The sequence below is a fragment of the Xyrauchen texanus genome, chromosome 10 (genome assembly GCF_025860055.1).
Source record: "Xyrauchen texanus isolate HMW12.3.18 chromosome 10, RBS_HiC_50CHRs, whole genome shotgun sequence".
Taxonomy (NCBI): Eukaryota; Metazoa; Chordata; class Actinopteri; order Cypriniformes; family Catostomidae; genus Xyrauchen; species Xyrauchen texanus.
In genome coordinates this window covers 14,523,566-14,544,798 of record NC_068285.1, presented here as the reverse complement: position 1 = coordinate 14,544,798, position 21,233 = coordinate 14,523,566, and the positions used below count along the sequence as shown (strand labels likewise).

General features: G+C 37.4%; 1 protein-coding gene across 8 annotated transcripts; it reads left to right on the top strand.

Moving 5' to 3' along the window:
• Nucleotides 1–429: 429 nt before the first annotated feature.
• rxrba (retinoid x receptor, beta a) lies at nucleotides 430–19,494 on the top strand. 8 transcript variants are annotated; one of them, XM_052135629.1, is made up of 14 exons: nucleotides 430–560; nucleotides 1,143–1,268; nucleotides 1,675–1,904; nucleotides 2,878–2,904; nucleotides 4,660–4,813; nucleotides 4,894–5,073; nucleotides 6,342–6,365; nucleotides 6,794–6,954; nucleotides 7,285–7,414; nucleotides 10,089–10,221; nucleotides 13,174–13,215; nucleotides 13,673–13,764; nucleotides 14,116–14,221; nucleotides 14,605–19,494. In XM_052135629.1, exons 2-14 carry the CDS (start codon nucleotides 1,253–1,255, stop codon nucleotides 14,750–14,752), a joined length of 1,443 nt encoding a protein of 480 aa, XP_051991589.1. In that variant the 5' UTR covers nucleotides 430–560; nucleotides 1,143–1,252; the 3' UTR covers nucleotides 14,753–19,494. The 8 variants fall into 8 exon arrangements, with proteins under 8 accessions (XP_051991589.1, XP_051991591.1, XP_051991590.1 ...); XM_052135631.1 differs by lacking the exon at nucleotides 2,878–2,904; XM_052135630.1 differs by lacking the exon at nucleotides 6,342–6,365.
• The last annotated feature ends 1,739 nt before the right edge of the window (nucleotides 19,495–21,233 follow it).

The following is a 21,233-nucleotide window of genomic DNA, read 5'->3' as shown; positions in this document are numbered from 1 at the left end:
TGCAATTTAGTCATTCAATGTGCTTATTATTATTTGTTTTACATTGAACTGATAAATATAATTTACAATGGAAACAGGAAAATATAACACATAGCAGTTATTAGTGGTAGTAAATATGACTGTCAGAAACCTACTCTTTGACCTTTAGTCAATTTGCACACAGTAAGAATTGCATTGCTATTGATTCATTGAAACCATAAATAAGTAAATCTGGTGGGCTGTTGTCATTTACTCTTTACACTAGAGGCAAATACTTAGCTGGGTTTATAGATATCAGTTTTAATTAAAACAGAAGCTGCTATATCATTTATTTTGAATCAAGAAAATTATTTTACTTGTAATGTGAAGACATTTTGGCTCAACAGTTTCTCTGTAGGAGCCAAAATGGCGCCTGTTTCTCTGTTCGGACGTAAACAGCGCCAGTTTCCTCTTCGGGAAGGAAGATCAGGGCAACTGTGAGAATTACACTGAAGAGATGGGAACTGGGAGTTGCGGCCTCAATTAAACTGTTTTATTTTTTATTTTTTTTATAATTATTATAAATCTTCGACATTTTTGAGGTAACACATAAACGTAGCTGCTATCTACATTTATCGATGGGCAAATTTTGAAAAAAAAAAAACAGTTATAAAAGAACATTAACCTCGATTTTCCGTTGTTTGTTTGCGAGCAGTAATGCATTAAGCGAGCCAGCTCGCTTAATGCAGATTATAAATGCCTTCATTTTTACACAGGATTTAACTATATTGGACTTGAATCGTTCGCAAACACATTTGAAGGTGTTTCCGGGCGTGTTTAAAGCAGACTTGTGGGGGAAATGTGATTTGTTTTGCTGGTAAATTGAAGCTACCAAAGGAGCTAATCAGCTAACTGATACTAGAAATTGCGTTTTGTACGGTTGTACGTGATTATTTCTGCTTTGTTGAAGTACAACCATTTAGGAAAGCTTGAATTTACTGTAGAAATTGTACAGATATTAAAAGAGTCATGGGTCACCCAGCTGTAAGTTCAATTTTATCGGGTTATGCCGTGCTTACATAGAAATGCTAAACAACTAGCATGGAAACATACTGAGGATTTCCATTTATTATGTTTGTTGTTCTAGTCTTCACTACATCCACGCAATATTTTGTAAATTACAGGGATATCTTGGGTTTGTAAAAGAGCCAGCGGCCCGGGCCTCAGTCCGCGGTCTTGAGTTGATCAGCTATCCGACATCATAGCGATTGAGTCGGTGTGAAGAGCGCACAGTATGGGTGATAGCAGAGGTGAGCCGATTTGGGTTTTATATCCGCATGTGACTCCACATCTGTGCAGTTACATCCACACTTAGAACTGTAAACTTAGATTTTGATTGCACTGTCTAGTGCCTGGTGTGTAGTGTTTTTCTGCTTTTCTGTTTGGTACATATAATAACTTTTGTTGCTTGAGGTTCATGGTGCTGAGAACACAATAATTTGATCATAGTTTTACAATCATGTTCTTTATTGCCTTTTAATAAAGAATATTGCTAATACATTGCTGTCTTGAATAAAGATATGTTTAAATGGTCTAGCTTAATATATTAATACTCAGTTTGCATATAATGTAATGTATAATGGTGAAATCTTGTGTTTTCCTTTGTATTTAAACATTGCATGGTCTGATCCCTTATCCCATCCTTTCTCCTATCAGATTCCTGCAGTCCAGACAGCTCATCCGTGTCCTCAACACCTTCAGGCCAGCGTTCGCCCCCACTGGCCCCATCCGCCGCCACTTTGACCTCCCTACCACCCATGACATCAGCGGTGAACAGTCCCATTAGCAGCATAGGCTCGCCCTTCTCTGTCATCAGCTCCTCTCTGGGATCTCCCTGCCTCCCCGGAACTCCCTCTGTGGGCTACGGACCCATCAGCAGCCCACAGGTGAGCCACTGCATGTTACCTGTTCCTACCATCTGCTAATCAGTCTATGTTTTAGGTCTGAAAGAATTGGATGCATGTGCAATGTTAACTAAACAGTCCAGCTTGTATGAGTATTTGGCTTCTATATGTACAGTCACTTTCACAGTTATTTTGTTTTCATTCCGTATGTTGGACATGCAAAATCATAAAGGCCTGATTGTTACTGTTGAATGATCTAGATTTGGCAAAATATACTCAATTATTCATTGTGGAGAAGTGTATATAGAATAAAGGCTTTTATTTACATTAAATGCTATTTTAAGAATTGATCTATACTACCTTTGGACCATGGCACCTGCAAGATATAAATACCACCACTCCAAAAAAAAAAAAGTTCTTTGCATAGGTTTTAGCTCATACATTAGTTTGAATCTTTTTCAACCAAAGAAACTCCTCCTACCCCAGGTATTACCCTTAGGTTCCCATAAATGATTCCTCAAATTGTGCGCCTTGAGTAGAGATGTCCTATTTTGCATGTCTGGCGTTTGCCAGTATGAAGTACAGAAACGATTATAGCTTGCATAATGGTTGATTGATTCTGCTGAATTATCATTTGTAAGTCACTTTGGATAAAAAAAAAAAAATGCGCTAAATAAATGATTTATAATAAATCAATATTTGAAATTATTTCAAAATGTAATTAGAGCTGCAAAAAGGGTTTGTTTTAAAATCCTTTTTTTTTTTTTTTACAGTGGTAAGTTCAGTTTTTCTTCTAAAACTGTTAAACTTCAACAGATCATCTAGTTTTTTGACCTTTGAAAATTTTATTCAAAAGTCTCTTTGGTTGCTCATCTAATTGCTTTTCTCAAACTAAAGCTATAATTTCTACACTACATGAGAGCATTTGTTTTGAGATTAACAAAGTGAAAGTGCACCTCCCTTGATCCACACACTCACGTGCCCCCCTCCTCATCACTGCATTTCTGCTTCACAGATGAGTATGTTTCCCAGAAACGCAGAGGTGAGACCTTGTACCCGCTCTGTTCCTCACCTTCTTATGCTCACCTCGCTTTCACTTTGTCTCATGCATACCGTATTTCTCTGCACATTTCCTGTTGCTCATGTTGCTGAAATGCAGTTCTGTTTGGATGATTATCTAGCTTGTGTTTGGGAGTGTCAGCTGACATCACAATGCAATCAAAGATAGATCCATAATGATCACTTGACATGTGTTTTGATTTTTGATGGAAAAGTAGTTTGAATGATTTGGGGAGATGGTTGGAAATATCTTGTTGTGATATGTTAACATGGGTTTAGAGCTAATCAGGCATGTTACTGACAATTGAAAATGTACATGTATTTTTATTAGGGTTGTCAATCGATTAACATTTTTAATCAAATTATGTCCTGATTAATTAATCACATTTAATCGCATATACAAATATTTGCTGAGAAAGCCCCTCATATAACAATAATTCAATATATAATGATGAAATAATTATACATACATATATATATATATATATATATATATATATATATATATAATAAAAATATTCAGATAATTAAATGCATTACATTCTTGTAGCAGAAGAGTTCATCATTAATAAGACCATTCAAAAAGCTGCTTTAGAATACAATGTATTGTTTACTACCATATTATTGATCATAAGTCAATCATTGTCATACAGTTCACAGCAATCCATTACACAAGTGAATTTGTCAATCAGTTCGAGATTTATTATGGGGGCTTGTTTAAGGACCCGTCAATCTACACCATCACTTTTTTTTTTTTTTTAGAAACAAGCCAGGGGTACACACAGTACACAATACTACAGATATATTTTACAATAATGCTAAGACATTATATTCATTACATAGTGCAATGGTTTTCAATGTTTTGGAGTTGTTGGAGGTACAAATAGTATTTAAATAATATTTCAAGTCTTTACAAAAAAGTGCAAATAGGGGCTTTATAGACATAAATTTACACTTATGTATTAAAAACTTGGCAAGAAAAATAAACAGATTAATCAGAAAATATTCACTTTTTAAAACCAAACTTTTTGGTAAAATAGAAAAATTTTCTTAAATACTACAGCATGGACACATTCCCAAAAAATTTGAGGGCCAGATTAATCTACAGCATTACAGAAGGAGTAAAGTGGATCTATTTCAGGGAGCAGGTTTCTTAAATAAAGATTGACTGGGTAAAAACGGTGTAACAGTTTAAAGGACACCTCCTTAACCTTGTTGGTAATTAAATATTTTTGAGGTAAAGACCATACGACCTGCATCAGACATGCTTGTGTCGCGTCTCGGGTGTGTTGCGTCATAAACATAAAATGTTTAGGTCACTGTGTCGAGTTAAATATAGTTTAATACTCAATCTTTAAACACATCTTGAGATCCCTTGGATCGCACCTTTGTGTTGTGTGTCCGCTGAAGGGTTGTTAATGTTTTGTTCACTGTATAAACTGCGCGTTGCTCACACAGCTGAAATTTCACTTACTGCCCTCTGGAGTAAACAGGTGGTACTACAAGCTCGAATCTCTCAGGAAAGCATTGCGATTAAATGCGTAAATTTTTTGAACGCGTTATTTTTTTGTAAAATTAATCGCGTGTTATTAACGCGTTAACTCGACAGCCCTAATTTTTATACTATGTGATTGGGTCTCTTTTTATTTTTTTTATTAACAAATAGCAGTAAGTCTTTAACCACAATCTTTCTTTTCTATGATAATTTCTTATCAACCCACCTTTCTACTCTTTTCAGATCAACTCAACCGTGTCCATGTCGGGCCTGCATGCCGTCAGTAGCTCTGATGACGTGAAGCCACCATTTGGTTTGAAGCCGCTGTCCGCCCACAGTCCTGGACCTATGGTTTCACAGAAACGTTTATGTGCTATCTGTGGGGATCGCTCCTCTGGTACTTCACTGACAAATACAGGGGTCTTGTTTTTTTACTTATTTGTCAAATATCTCATGCCTTGTTCTGCTTCTCTCCAGGTAAGCACTATGGTGTGTACAGCTGTGAGGGATGCAAGGGCTTTTTCAAGCGGACTGTGAGGAAGGACCTGAGTTACACATGCAGAGACAACAAAGACTGTCTGGTGGACAAACGCCAGAGGAACCGCTGCCAGTACTGCCGTTACCAGAAGTGCCTGGCCATGGGGATGAAGAGAGAGGGTAAGAGAACCACAACTCTCCATCCCATCCCACCTCACACATACACATAACACATACCCTAGCAGGAATATGTTCACCACCTAAAGGATAAAAGTAGAGGTAAGGAATAGTGGTCAGCTGATATGGGTTTTTCATTGGTTTATGCCAATATGTAGAAAACAAGATGGCCAATATAATGGATCTATATATATATATATATATATATATATATATATATATATATATATATATATAAAAAATGAGAATAGAAAATGTGTTTTATCCATAAGGCTTGTCAGTACTTCTGTTAATCAGGGAAGCGGGCATTTTCAGCTGCCTTTGCTGGAAGCTTTAAGAGAGACAAATATTAGCTGATTAATCAGCCGGGCCAATATATTAGTTCCACATATCAGCCAATTAATCTGTCTGGTTGATAAATGTTTGCCATATATTGGCCAATTAATCAGCCTGAGCAGTAAATTGGTTCCAGATATCGTCCGATTAATCTGTCTGATAGATAAATTGTTTCCAAATATTTGATTTAAGCAGTCTGGCCTATACAGCTTTTCCAAATATCTGCTAATGAATTAGTCTAACTGGTATTGGTTCCAAATGTCGGCCAATTAATCAGCCTGGCCAATATATTGGTTCCAAATATCAGATGATTAATCTGTCTGGTTGAGATATTGGTTCCAATTATGGGCCAATTAATCAGCCTGACCAATCTATGGTTCTAAATATTGTATGGTTAATCTGTCTGACTGATAAATTGTTTTCAAATATTGGCCAACTTATTAGCCTTGCCAATATATCGGTTCCAGATATCGGCTGATTAGATAAATCGGTTCCATATGTTGGCCTTTTAAGCAGTTTGGTCAATACATCTTTTCCAAATATCAGCTAATTAATTGGTATTGGTTCCAAATATCAGCCAATTAATCTGATTGATAAATAATTTAAAAAAATTGGCAAATTAATCAGCCTGACCAATATGTAGGCTCCGGATATTGGCTGATACATTGGTTTTTCACTAGTAAGGAGAGCTTAAGAGAGAGTGGAAGTTCATTCTAGAACATAGTAAGAAAGGAAAATAAAGTAGAATTGGAAGATGTGGATGTTAAAAAATAAGGTTTTTCACTGTGATTGTAAAATGGAATTATGGATAAGTGACACATCACGGAACGGAGAGGAGAGGGGGAGGGAAGGCTGATGTCACCACTAACACCCGTCCCCCTCTCTCCCTCTTTTGTTTCCTCCCGTTCTCTCTCTTCCTCCCTCTCCTTCTGTAGTGGTCCAAGATGAACGACAACGATGTAAGGAGAAAGCAGGGAGGGAGGGAGGGAGAGGTTTTGTTTGTGTGTGAGAGTGTGTAAATGATGATTAGATTGCTCTGAAATCCTGTAAGGTTTTAGTCACAAGACCTCGTGAAATGCTGTTTTGAATATCTGCATAGAATGGACCAACATTATAGCTTTGAATTGGCCATTGAAGATGGATTTTTCACTTTAACTTAAGTGTGTGTATGAATGAATGTTTAAAACTAACCAGGAACAACATGTATCTGCATATGTGTCTGTTTTCTTCTTTATCACTTTCCCTTTTTACTATCCCTGTATCCTCTCCTATCCTTTAATTTTCTCCTACCTGTAATGTTGACCTTTCTCATACTATCCTCCGCTCTGTCCTTCATTTATCCTTCCTTCTCTGGTTCCTTTTCCTCATTTCCCTGTGTGCGATATAGCCGTTCAGGAGGAGCGTCAGAGGAACAAGGAGCGGGATGGAGAGGTGGAGTCCACCAGTGCTGTGAACGAAGAGATGCCAGTGGAGAAGATTCTGGAAGCAGAGATGGCCGTGGAGCAGAAGACCGAACTACATGCAGATGGCAGCTCAGGGGGAAGCTCTGTGAGTGACACAAACCCTCTTTGGTGCCAGAATCCTCTGCTAGTTAATATTACAAGATTGGTGTCCAAGTCTATTCATTGTAGCTTGTCCATGCCATGAACAACCCACTTAGGAGGCAATCTAACCGATGCTATGTTCAGGGGCGGCCTAAACAGAAATCGGACATAACCCTGAGAATACAGAAAAATAATCTCGAGTGGTCATGGATCTCATTTACTCTCAGACAAAAGTTTTGAATATCTTTCAAAGATTTGTGGCATGAGCATCACAAACTTTGGCTAATCCAGTGACAACTTTTTATATTTCTGTCTCTTTTTTTCCTCCCCTCAGCCTAATGACCCGGTCACTAATATTTGCCAGGCTGCTGATAAACAGCTGTTTACTTTGGTGGAATGGGCAAAACGGATCCCTCATTTCAGTGAGCTGTCCCTGGATGACCAGGTCATCCTACTGCGTGCTGGTAAATAGCTCTCTCTCTCTTTGTGATTTATCAAAACACGGCTTTATTATTTTTAATATTATATTAAAAATAATATATATATAATACTGGGTGATATATAGAATATTGACTAATTGCGATGGTTTTGCTGATGAAATAAAATTAAGCAATATGGTGAATATCGCAATGATATTAATGTGCTTTTATTTTATTACGTTTCATAGAGTGCATCAGTAGACAAATTTCATGATCTTTCAGGGCTGCACAATTGATCAAAATTGATATTCAATTTAAATAAAAATGTATATTCTCAAATGTGATTATAAACGGGTTGCGATTTAAAGACAGATAAACATGCTCTGTATGCGTTTTAGAATAATTGAGTGACGTGCTAATCTGTGCATGCGCGGGGCTCTGGGACTCATGTTTTTAGCTCTTTAGAGCAGTTCATATGCACTGTGGGAAAAAAACGTTCTGCATGTTCAAGCATTTGTGCAATTTGAAACATTAGTAACCGCTACAGGTTACTCAATTAATCTACAAATTTGGCACAGTTTAAAAGAAAAGGCGATGACATTGCTTCACCAGATGAGGAACATTGTAAATTGTCAAATACATACTTCACTTTCAGTGTCAATAAATGTTCCTGGAGAAAGTAAATGGGGCAGAATTATGTTACTTTTTGTATAAATCAAATCTAATCCTCAAAATAAAATCGCTAATTCAGCATTTATATTATAATTATAAACTTGACTGGGTCCCACAGCAGTAATTTAGTATTATGCGATATTCAACTTGGTTCCAAAAAATAAGTGAGAGAAGTAGTTTTTGCACACCTTGTTCATTCACAAAAAGATGTTTTGGTAAAAACATTTAAATAAAGGTAAATAATTATTTGTATTAATCTACTATGTATGATTATATATTGAATATAAATTTAAGAGTGCATATCAATAAGAATGATTTAAGTCTCCTTGTGTTCATTTAGTAAAAAAAAAACTTTGGGAAACATGTCTTCATCGTTTAGATTTTTATTTAATGCAGGGATCAGGAACCTTTTTTCAATAAGGAGCTAATGATTTCATTTTTGATAATTGTTTTCTCCTAATAATTTACAAGTTTTTCAATAAAATGTTTATTATGCCCATAGACTACTCAAAAACAAATATGCAACAATTAATAGGTAACATGTTGCAATATGGAATTTTGTACACATGTTTTTGTGCAGGTCTCCATAAAATGACTTTTTACAATTGTTCATGAAAAAGTTCACTTCCATTTTGGGCTGGGTGATATGTAAAAAATTATACTGTTGACCCCCATGTGAGGGTCAGAGAATATTTTTGCTTCGTTGATTTTGCTTTAAAAATAAAAATTATTTATTGAAACATGAAAGACATTACTAAATTCAAATTGCACTTTAAACGAAACCTAAAAAAACAATTAAAATAAAAAAAGTGATAAAAAAAAATCTTGTATAAACCCCCTCCTGAAATCCAAACATTTTCCATCTCCAATGGCCCCATTTGCCATCACGCAAGCATCCGTCAACGCCAACAGGTGGAAAATTACTAATAGCCTACAGATTAAGAAATAAAGACAATTATAAGTGAATAATAATAAATAAGCCTAAGAAATTATGTTCCCAAATAAATGCTGCCAAATGTGTGTTCTTATCGAATGTGTTCTTGTCATGTGTCACTTCGAGACATCTTACAGGTCACTTGCCTGTTGCGGGTAGATTACCTGCATATAGACGAGTAGCTTGCGAACTGGATTGATGCTTGTCACATTTGGTGGGTGGAGGGTGCTATTTCACACCCTGGGCACACAAAAAATAACGAATGTTTGTAAAATCGCTCGTAAAAAATGCTCTTAACCGCTAAGATCAATAGTTATTGGGAAATGAGGTCCTATGCATTTGCATGTCTTGGAGAAGCGCTTTCCTACCACTCATGAACAGCAGAGCTTACTGTGCACACATCAAATCAGACACGCATCGGTGGCTTCTCTTTCGTTTGTTCTTCAAAATATAATCTCACATTTCATCAAACGCTTGTCTTTGTGTCTAATTACTTGTCATATATCACTCCAAGAAGTGGGTCACCCTCCGCAGTGGCTTGTACATCAGCAAAATTACCCGCCACTGCGCATGATTTGTTAATTTCAAACCTTGTTCACCAGGAGTAGGCTACATGACAAATTCAGGAGAAAGGAAATCAGAACAGTGCCATTGACTTCAAACCTTGCCATCGCACCCACACTTTCTGCAGGAAAATTATCTCTAGAAAGTTTTAAACGATCGTGATGGTGAATGGTGAGACCCTGCCTGATTTTTTGGGGGGAGATTTTCTCCCCTTTTTCTTCCAATTTGGAATTCCCAATGTGCACTAAGTCCTCCTGGTGGCGGAGGACATATCTCAGCTGCATCTGAGACCTGAGTAGGCTGCAAAATTCCAAGATATAATTTTTGTTGCCATATCGCCCAGCTATAGTCTTTGGTAAGGATTCAGTGTCTGCCTATTCAGAAAGATGCTAACAATGAAAAATAAAAAAGGATGATACTGATATGGTCCCTGAAATACCCTGCATTAAATAATTTGTCATTTATTGCTGAGGAGGTCAAAAAGTAAAATCCAGTTTGCTCCATGTTGAGCCTCATATTCCTCCCTTTTTTTTTTCTTCCATCTGTCAGGCTGGAACGAGCTGCTGATCGCCTCGTTCTCTCATCGCTCCATCTCAGTGAAGGATGGCATTCTGCTGGCCACTGGCCTCCACGTGCACAGGAACAGTGCTCACAGTGCTGGGGTGGGAGCCATCTTCGACAGGTAATACTCATGTCCCATTACCACATACAGGATAATTTTTATATAGATTTAGTTGCTATTGTTTTAGATGCACAAATCCTTTCACAGTGATTATTTTTCACTGTAGAAATGGTTGAAATCACATTATTATCCCTGGTAAATGTACATTTACTCACACTCCTGTTTTTCCAAGTCCGTATGACTTTTCTCTCTTCCATGGAACACAAAAGAACATGTTAAGGAGAATGACCTTTAATCTTTTGTGTTCCATAGAAGAAAGTCATACGGGTTTGGAGTAATGTGTAGTTGAGAAAAAGACTGGGGTGAACTATACATTTAAGGCCTAAAGTGTTTTGATTTTCTTGTGACATGACAAAGAATGATTTTTTGTACCTCCCGACAGTCTGCCGGCTTGATGCTGCTATATAGAGTACTTTATAGTATGACATAGTATGACCAGAAAAGATATACACACATCCAAATACACACATGTGCACCAAGACTCTGCATCAGTCAGCAACTGTGTCCCCCACAGATGCAGCGCAAACTATTGAACCCTGTGATCACTGTTAATTTGCTGTTTATTATCACGGCAATTTTTACTGTTTTTTTCTCTCTTTTTTTTTTTTAAGGTAAAATAATAATAATTTCTTAAGATTCCTCATTACTTCTCAGTACTCCATAACTGTATTCTTGCTTTAAATTAAAGAATAACAGGCTACAGGTTGTTGTTATTGTTGTTTTAAATTTGTACCATTTTAAGTGATGTTCATATGAAATTCTCTGTTAATTCCGTTTTGTCTCATTTTCATAATGTCTCGGCTTCAGAAATGACTCTTCCTGTCCTTGTACTTCACTGTCCACCTCACCTGATTTATATTTGTGATGTGTGTGCTTGTGCTTCCTGCTTTGCATTCATTGACTCATGCATTAAATGCCATTTATGCCATTTTAATTTATTCTAATGTTCTTTAGAATCACTTAAATTTAGTTGAGTAATTAAGAGCCGCTAAGGATTATGTAAACTCTTGGTCCATAATGGTAGGGCTGCACGATTATGACAAAAAATTGATATTGTAATTGCGAATATTAATTTTGATTAATATTATTAACGTTAAAGTACTTTATTTGGGACAGCTGCATGTCCTAATCTTTGTGGGCTGTGCATCAAAACAAGCTGAGAACTGTGTTCCTGAATTGCATTATTTTAATTTCATGCAAAAAGTGATATTCACATTTTTCACAAGTATACACACACTCATTTAGATTAATTTATAAATTAGCATTACTGATATGCCTTAAGACTAATTTAAATGCCTCGGATTTGCCTTTGCGTTCATGCACTCATGGCTCAAATAATATGTTGTAAAAAGGACATTTTTTGCAATGGGAGTAAACCAAAATGGAATGCTGAAATTGACCCGTCATGATTATATACAGTAATTGCAATCTTGATGATTCTATTATGAATTAGTAAACAGTGAATAAGATGTTTTATTCCACAAAAAGTAAATCATTTTTCACTGGCACCACCACAAAATGTTTTGTGTATATGTATGTATTGGGGCTTTTCCACTGCACTTTACAACTCGACTATGCTCGCTTTTTGTGGGTTTTCCACTGTGGATAGTACCTGGTACCTGATACATTTTTTTAGCGTACCGAGTCGATAATAAATGTGACGTCAAAATCCTGCAGATCACTGATTGGTCAGAGAGAATCGTCACTACCAGCGTCACTGGATTTCCGACACGCGACATAAACACTCTAGTTTTAAAATTAGCTACAGTGATAGCAGTATAATTTGTTCACGCAACTTTCGAATTGTGAAAAAAAGAAATGACTGTGCGCAAAACCACGCCGTGGTCAATAATAAAGGTGCAGACGGTTCACTCGTTAGCAACAAGCTAAACTAAAAAGTCTTTCAAGAAGTGTCTCCGGCTACCACCGGACCTACCAACAGTGTAGGGAAAAGTAAAAAAAAAAAAAACTTACGTTACTACAGAAACATCAAGGAAAAGTGGAAGTGGTTCGACCAAATGGATGCTATCTAAACCAGCGAGCAATGGGAGGGAGAGTGCCCTGGACTGGCGTTGATCCACGATGGAGGATGGTATGTTTTGTTATGTTAACTCTATGCTCTGCTTGAAAGCTTCACTTTATTTCGTTGACCAGATACAGGAAGCTTCTAAAACAACCAGGCCAATTTAACTGTTACACTTGTGTAAAATCACCATGCAACAACTGCTTTATGCAGAACAATGAGTTAGTAGCTAACAGCTAGCGGTTGTTATTGTTTTGGTCAGTTTGTGTCGCGTTTAAGATGATGTCACGCAGTAGAGGCGGTGCAACTATGACGATCGGCATATAATCACACCCACGTTGAGGCGGTAATAAACTGCAATGGAAATGGAAACGCAAGCTCAGAAAAGTAAAGCGAGCAGAGTTGAGTCGAACTGTAACATGCAGTGGAAAAGTGCCACTTTTATGTATGTATGTGTATACTAATATATGTATATGTGTGTGTGTGTTTTTAACAAAACAGATTTGTTTTAATATTCTTGAACCGTTTTCCCCCCAAATTTACTACAAATAAGATGTAATTTGCCAGAATGGCAGAAATGAAGTTTTACAGCTATTATGCATCTCTTTTATAATGATAAATTCATACACATTTCCTGGAAAATGATGGCATATGCTGCAAAACAAATTTTTATTTTCTATTTTTATTTCATTTTTTAAACCATTTTTTGACCATGTCACGTCATATTTGTTGTGTGTTCGGAGCTTTGCCATTTCAAGCTTTACTGTCACCAACCCATATTTCACTCTCAGCAAGAGCCTGTAGCTTGTTACTTTGAACTGGGCCTGAGTCTAAACGTCTCTGCCTGGGCCTTTCTGGAGTGGGGAAACATTATTTAATAATGAAATGTTTAATGACATTCTAATAACACATTGTGATTGAACACACAGGGAGAGTGCGCACAATGCAGAGGTTGGGGCCATATTCGACAGGTAATAACCCTCCGCCATAAACAAACAAACTAAAACAAACAGCAGCAGTCAGGAAATCCTGTAACTTGAGACAGATTATCTTTAATTGAATTATGTCTGGGGCTGTTTGGAACAGGTGAACCAAACTAACCTTGTGTACTTATGTCTGTGTGTTGAGCGCATTGATAACAACGCCATTGGACTCACAATTATGTTTTGTTGCATGCTCTGTGATAACTTTCAAATGTTATTTACTTGTGTACCGTTTTTGTCAGAGACTTTGTTGTATAAACATGATGAACACAGCCGAAATGTTGTTTTTATATACTTGTTTTATAATTTTATTAAAAAAATTCTGATGCTTGATTTTGATTTGTTGGACTTCAAATTTTAACCAAAAACCTCTTTCTTTTCACACCGCTTTTCCCCCTCTGCTTGTGATCCCTCGTTCCTTCCCTCCCCATGTTCATGGCTTCAGGGTTCTGACAGAGCTGGTGAGCAAGATGAGGGACATGCAGATGGATAAAACCGAGTTGGGCTGCCTTAGAACAATCATCCTTTTCAATCCAGGTCAAACAGACACCTTATCATTTACTTAATGAATATTGGTGATGCACTTGGTATTGCTGTGCATAAATCAACTACTACTATAATCAACAAGCTAATTGAATTACAATTCTTGCTTTGGAACAAAAATATTTGATATGCTTTACATAGAATTTCTTTTGTCATATCTTCATTGTAATAACTTGCATAAAACAATAATCATTTATAATTAAACCATGCACAGTTTAAAATATTTGTATTGATTTATTGAATACTTTTAAGTCTGTTGTGTGACTGACCATACTGCTGCTCATGGCAGAGTTTTTCTGTCATAGTTGCATAGGTTTACGTTTTGTGTGGTTTTATTATATACAGATGCAAAAGGATTGTCAAGCCCCAGTGAAGTGGAGTTACTAAGAGAGAAGGTTTATGCATCGCTGGAGGCATATTGTAAACAGCGATACCCAGACCAGCAGGGCAGGTACAGCACACATGCCGTTTCTTTTCATCTATACCTCAAAACACCGCAACAGTAAAAAAATATCCATTCAGAATTTCCATAGAACATTTTTATTTTTAGCAATAATGTATCATGTTTTCAAGAGCAGACCTGCCATTATTCATTAACTCATTATTTTCAAATAAATAAATCCTAGTTAAAGAACTACAGATAAGATTTTTTGAAAGCTAGCTAGTGTAGATTAGTGTTATAGCGTAAAAGACCACATTGATCTTTTCTGGTAAGTGAAAAAAATGGAAAATGTAATCAGAACCTTTGAGCTCTTTTGTGCCTACATTGAGTAAATCTCTCTAACATTGTGGTTGAATCTAGTTTAACTACATCTCTTGTCACTTGGCTTACAGGTTTGCCAAGCTCCTCCTCAGGCTCCCAGCGCTGCGCTCCATTGGCTTGAAGTGCCTAGAGCACCTGTTCTTCTTCAAGCTGATTGGCGACACCCCAATCGATACTTTCTTAATGGAAATGCTTGAAGCGCCTCATCAGCTCAGCTAATCTGGATCTTAATCCAGTTCAATCCGGTTTGCACCAGGGTATCACAGTTCCTCTGGGGCTTTACTGTCTCGTATCCCATTAACACCTTCCCACAGTTCTCCCCCCACCACCCCCCACTCACCCTTGCTGCACCTTTCAAATAATACAGCCTCGATAAGACTTGAAAATTGTCCGGGGATAAAAAAGTTTTTTCCCCATGTGACGTTTTACACCGTATGAGGTTTTCAGAGAGATTATTTTTAAAATTCCCTGCCGGTTCTAAATTGAATCATAAGCTTCAAAGACTTCCAGTTTTAGAACTCTCATATTGATTCTAGAGATCTTTGTGTGTCGTTTTTGGTTTGTATGTTATTCTGAATGCACGAAATGTATATTTACGTTTGTTAATGCAGTTAGAAAGTCTGCCAGCATGTTTGACCAGGGTGAGAATTTCATCCAGCGTGCCCATTGGCTGGTACGAATCAAGTTACGCCAAACCCACCCCTTTTGTAGTCCCATAATGTAATGTGACTGTGAAAGACTGCTTACTTGCTATCTTTGGGCTTAAACCTTGAATTCATAATTTGTACTGTACTCATGAAATGAGTCCAATTTCTAAATGGCAATGCATCTGGCCAAAATGAAATTCAGGCCGGGGTTTTACATTTGTGAATATAAATGTATGCAGGTTTTCAATTGTTGGACATTAATTTTTGATCATGTTCCAAAAGAGGGCCTAAAGGCACAGATAGAATCTTGCAGGAAAATCCTGCTTTATTTTTGCGGCAATAGGAAGGTCGAACTCGTTTTTTGTGATTTTTAATTTTTGTTTTGTTCCTTTGATGGGGAGTTGCATTGGTAGAGGTTGTGGCACCTTCTAGAGGACATTTTACCTGTTGACATTTTATAATTCTCCATGTCTTGATGATCAATTTCTTTACAATTTTCTTTCACAACTTTTAATTCCTGAAATGGTAACCCATCCCCCCCCCCTCCAAAAAGACTAATATTTATGAAGTTTCGGTGTGTGTGATGTATGAAAATGTCCAACCACTCTTGTCCTTTCCCACTTGATCGGTGTAGCAGGCCTTTTTGTTGTGTGTTCATTCACCTAAATCTGTTCGTCATCAGGCTCGTTTGGATTGAACTGGTACTAATGTTGGCATAGAAAAAACAAAGGTGGTTCTGGTTTGCATAATGTGTTGGGATGGCCCCGCATTGGCCATTATGGTGTAGTACTTTATAAAAGGACCTTCTACATTCCATCTGTACTGGTTGCTGTGCATCCTCAAGTAGCTTTGAGGATCAAAGTAGCTAACTGAACCCCTGAATCTTGCAACTTAAGCCGGCATCACACTAGCAGACACAAAACAACTCAATTTTGGCTGAGGGTGTCACACCTGTCCACTGTTTTGCTGAGATCTCTCTTCAGTCGGAGGTATGACACAATTGCCTCCGCGTTCTGATTTTATAAGTAATTTTAGGGTGGAAAAACGCTTGGTGACACAACTTTGATTACAATCAGCAGTTGTGCAGACATGCATCTGAGTGCGATGAAAACATTCAGTTCTTCAATAAAAGAAGCCCATCGATCACTTGAAGCCTGCCGCAGCGAAATTTTTTTTTCAGTCATATTGGATCCTTTTTTCCTTTTGCTGGACCCTTTAACTCAGGGGGAGTCCTGACAGTCGACCTCCCGCTGGCAGTAGCTAATGCACGCTTTGTCTTTCTCCGCCTGCCGATTATGCTAATGAAACTCATACTTGAAAATCCCTGGAAAAATCGGCTAGTGTGATGCTGGCTTAACCAGAGTGCAAACTCATGTATTATGTCTTATTCAGAAGGGACTGATGCCACTAAGGTTGTTATGTTTGCGTTACATTGTCAGTATGAAAGTCAGACGTGTGATTCTCATGAAACATCAAGAAAATGTCCATGTCCTGTTGTACTTATTAAAAACTAATTATAAATTATATTTTGTCCTCAAAGTGATTTACGGAGCAAAATATCTTAATCATCCACAATGTAGGTAATGATGACTTTTATTACCATTGCACAGTCATGTTTTGACTGAATCGCTGTTAAAAAGATGCAGATTTCTTGTTACAAAACAACAGTCACATTTTGTATTGACTTAAGGTTAAATATGACCAGGGCCATTTTCATGACATGTTTAATGAGAATCATCCAGATGTGTCCATACACCAGCATTGATTACAATCTCTATGCATCTGAGGAAAGAGACTGGTGTAGAGTAGAATTCTGGCCATTAAACAAGATATTCAATTCAGCAAATGCACCAGTGTTGATGTTTTGTGCTCTTGTGATGTATACCTGTTGGCTTTAAGGTGCTCATATCATAACCAATCTGTCCAAGTACATGTAGGAAGGTAGGTAGACTTGATGAAATACTGACAATATTTGAACATTTTATACAATGTAATAGCTAGAGATTGCAAGTGGTCCCACCTGTTTTGGTGCTAACGACAATGGTTAGACAAATGTCAACTACCGTATAGACATATACACCAGTGCATGGCATACATTCAACCACTGGCCAAAATATGCAATGAGACCATAATCAAAAAAGCTTGATTTTGAAATATACCCCCATTTATGGTTTAATACGCCATCTACTGCATAATAGTTCAAATTGTAATCAGCAAGTACTTTGAAACTACTTTTAAACCGTTTTACAAAGGTTTTATACATCTAGAAGGTGCTTAACTTTCCTGTTGTGAGTTGAATCATATGCAGAACTCTTGTCAGATGAGTACATTAGCCACATCGTTTTTAGCTTGCAAAGGAATTTGAAAATCAGATTATATCAATACATGCTTGCTATATGTTGTGACTGATTCCAGACTTCCAATTAAAGCTTTTTTGCCCCATTGGATCTCTTCCTTCCATTTTGTTTGGTTAGGACCAGTGGTAGAAAGGATCCTGTCTTGTGGTCGTTTGTGTATTTCACACTCAACCTCTGGTTCTGTATCGTTGGCATCCCAGGAGTTAAGGTTATTCAAGAGTTTTGTTTGCCATTGCATGTTGAATCTACACAGCTTTTATTAATCCAGAATTTGAAGCAAATTCCTTCGGTGCTGATTGTTTGCTCTGTATCTGAATAGTGGGAAGGCACTTTTGATCACATGCACGGTTTGCTTGTGTTTTCTTCTGGGCCACTTGAGCCAGTCAATCTATGTGAGGTGTGTGCGTGTTTCCATCATTGCAAAACAAATGTCCTGTTTTGTGCGCGAAAGATGCGTAAACAATGCGTGAAGGCCCTCAGTGGAGTTCATGTATGGTGAAAAATGATTCACTGATTTATAAAAGTTTCCTTGAAATGGAATGCAATGGCCCTGTCTTCTATTACTTGATTGTGGTTTATCACAGTTTTACACCGTGAACTTGCTTATTCAAGTGGCCGACCTAACTTTTATTTCTCCACAAAATGTTAAATTTTTTTCATAGTCATATATATTGAAAAGCTGTATGAATTAGTTAGTTGCAAAGTATTCATAAAAATGAATAGAAAGCTTGCGTACAGATTTGTTATTTTTATCCATTCTCTGTTTTGCAGTGACAGACAGTATCCCCTGAGTACCCATGATGCACCTGAAATGAATGCAGCACTGCCAAACGGGTTGCAGGGGATCTGATTCTTGAGGGTTTCTAACCTCTACTTGATTGACTGACTGTACTGTGTAATGATCACTTTAAACAGATCCCCTTTTGCAGCTATTTGTACAGGACTGAGCAAATTGGTGTTGCAATTTGTTTCACGTGTGGAAAGCCCTCCTGTTTGTGTGTTTGAAGCGGAATGGCACTCTGAAAACTTGAATTAATCTCTGCCTGAGAATGAAGTGGTTATGTTTCTGTCTGAGAACCAATTCACTTTAATCTCCGGCTTATCGGTGAATGTTTGCTTCTTAAAGACGCATAAGTGAAGTGATTTCTGGGCCGTTTTTCACCCTAAACCCCAATTTTTTTTTTTTTTTTTTTGCTTTTGCATTGACATTATTTTTATGACAATTAAGCACCCCAGACCCTATTCTCATTACTGTAAAAGTATATTGTTTAAATTGAAGTGTTTATTCATCATGGTAGTATTTGTTTTGCTGCCTATGTTGAATGAACAAAGCATTCTATTACAGTAGGGATTTTTACTGTAATATTGTTAAATTACTGTATTTCAGTAAGGAATCAATGAGGATTTGTGGGGGAACCATGTTTATTTGTCCTGAAAATACTATGCAAAAAAAAAAAATCAGAATGGTCCTAAATTCATTCTTATGCAAACGTGTAAATATATATATTTTTCTTTTTTGGCTTTGGGGTGAAATGTGACCTGAACATGTATTCATGAGATTCACCCATACAAGGACATGTTGGATGGAGTTGCAACTGAGGGAGGGCTCTAAAATATTAGATTTAATGGGAGACATAAAGAGACTCCAAAAATGATGTGAAAGTGCTTTTTAACCCCCCAAAAAACATTCTTATGCAAACTTTTTTTATGCTTTACATATGTGTGTATGATGTATTATTGCAAAATGTGTTTTGTTATTTGGGGTCTTCTTCCCACCCACACCCTTCCCTCTTCATTTTCTTGTCTAGTTTTAAATCTGTCTCCAGCATTTGTGGAAATAATGGACTGTACTGAGTGTGGAGACAGGGGAAAAAAAAAAAGTGTTTTGATTTTCTTTTTCATTTAATTCAGAATCTGTTTTGTTTGATGTTATAATGTGTAAGTAAAGGTTTTAATACTGCAGTCTTGTGAAGGTTTCTCTGTTTCCAAACATTCTGTCTCCCTTTTTTTTTTTTCAGAAAATAACTCATCCACTGTAATTGCTAGAACTGTTGTAGAATTATTTCCTTTGATTATTTGCAAGTCTATTTATTTTTTTATTGTTATGCAACAATATTTTATCAACATTACTCACTCGTTTCTTTAAAAAACTTGCTCTTTAAGGGTGTTTGACATGTTACATTCCCAGATAAACAGGAGAAAAAGGTTTCCCAACAAAAGTGGCACTTACCTCATACTGGTTACCTCAAGCTATTTTAACTTTTAACAACAAAGTTCCTCTTAAAGTCCAGCTTCAATTCAGCAGTGCACTGAACTCACATTAAAGTCAGAATGAGCTTTATTGCAAAGTATGCTTACACAAGGAATTCATCTTGTTGACAGAAGCTTCCAGTGCACAAACAATACAGCAACAAGACCGAAATAATTATACAAAAACTAGAATAAACATAAAAGTGAATAGAAAATAAGTATATATGGAAATGCACAAAAGGACAAAATATATACAAATACAAATCTGTTATATACAGAAGCAAGGGAATATAATGGCAGAAGAGGTGTGGTATGATAGATACATTTAAATAGACTAAGCTGTGTATTGCACTTAATTATTGCTCAATGTGGCAGTTTTAACTGTTCATGGGATGGATAGCTGGAGGGAAAAAACTGTTCCTGTGCCTGACAGTTCTGGTGCTCCGGAGCGCCTGCCAGAAGGCAACCATTCAAAAAGGTAGTAGGTTGGGTGAGTAGGGTCCAGAGTGATTGAGGTGTTCCTAAAGTCCACAATCATCTCCATCGTTTTGAGCATGTCCGGGTTGTTTTGTCTACACCAGTGAGCCAGCCATTAAACCTCCCTTCTGTATACAGACTCATCATCATCTTGGATGAGGCTGATGACCGTAGTGTCGTCTGCAAGATTCAGGAGCTTGACAGAGGGGTCCTTGGTGGTGCAGTCATTTGTATACTGGTAGAAGAGTAGTGGGGAGAGCACACATCCCTGGGGGGCACCAGTGCTGATTGTACATGCTGGAAGTGAATTCTCACTAGCTGCTGTCTGTCAGAAAGCTGGTGATCCACTGACAGATAGACATGGGAACAGAGAGTTCCACTGGATAATCTGCTCACTCTGTTCTTTTGACAAATGAGTGAAAAGTCGCTTAGTATAGCAACGTTTTGTAACCACTTAGCAGAAACTTGGGCACTTTAATCTAACCCTTCTTCCAGCATATCACCAGTGGAAGGGACTACAGCAGGAACAACAGAAACAGATGAGGGACCAGGCTTCTCATCACACACAACAAACCTCTTCAGCATGTTTGTGTGACACGCTGGTTTATGCCTGCTATCAGGGGTATGAATGAAAGTCAAGGTCATTGAGCTTTTACTTGACCTCATATGGACCTGAAACTTTTACTCTGAACACAGAACCAGGGTCAGGTAGGACGACAAGAAGGTGGTTGCCAGATTGAAATCTATGATGCACACTTTTATCATTTTAATTTTTGACTGAGCAGTGGCCAAATGGACCCTAGCAATGTCACAGGCCATATGAAGATGATCACGGACAGAGCTGGCATAGTCAAGGATAGACACGGGAGGAGTTTTTAGCTAGAAACTGCTCACTTAAAAGTTTGAGGCCATGAACAGTGTGGCCAAATACGAGGTTAGCAGCGATAAAGCCAAGAGATTCCTTCTTTC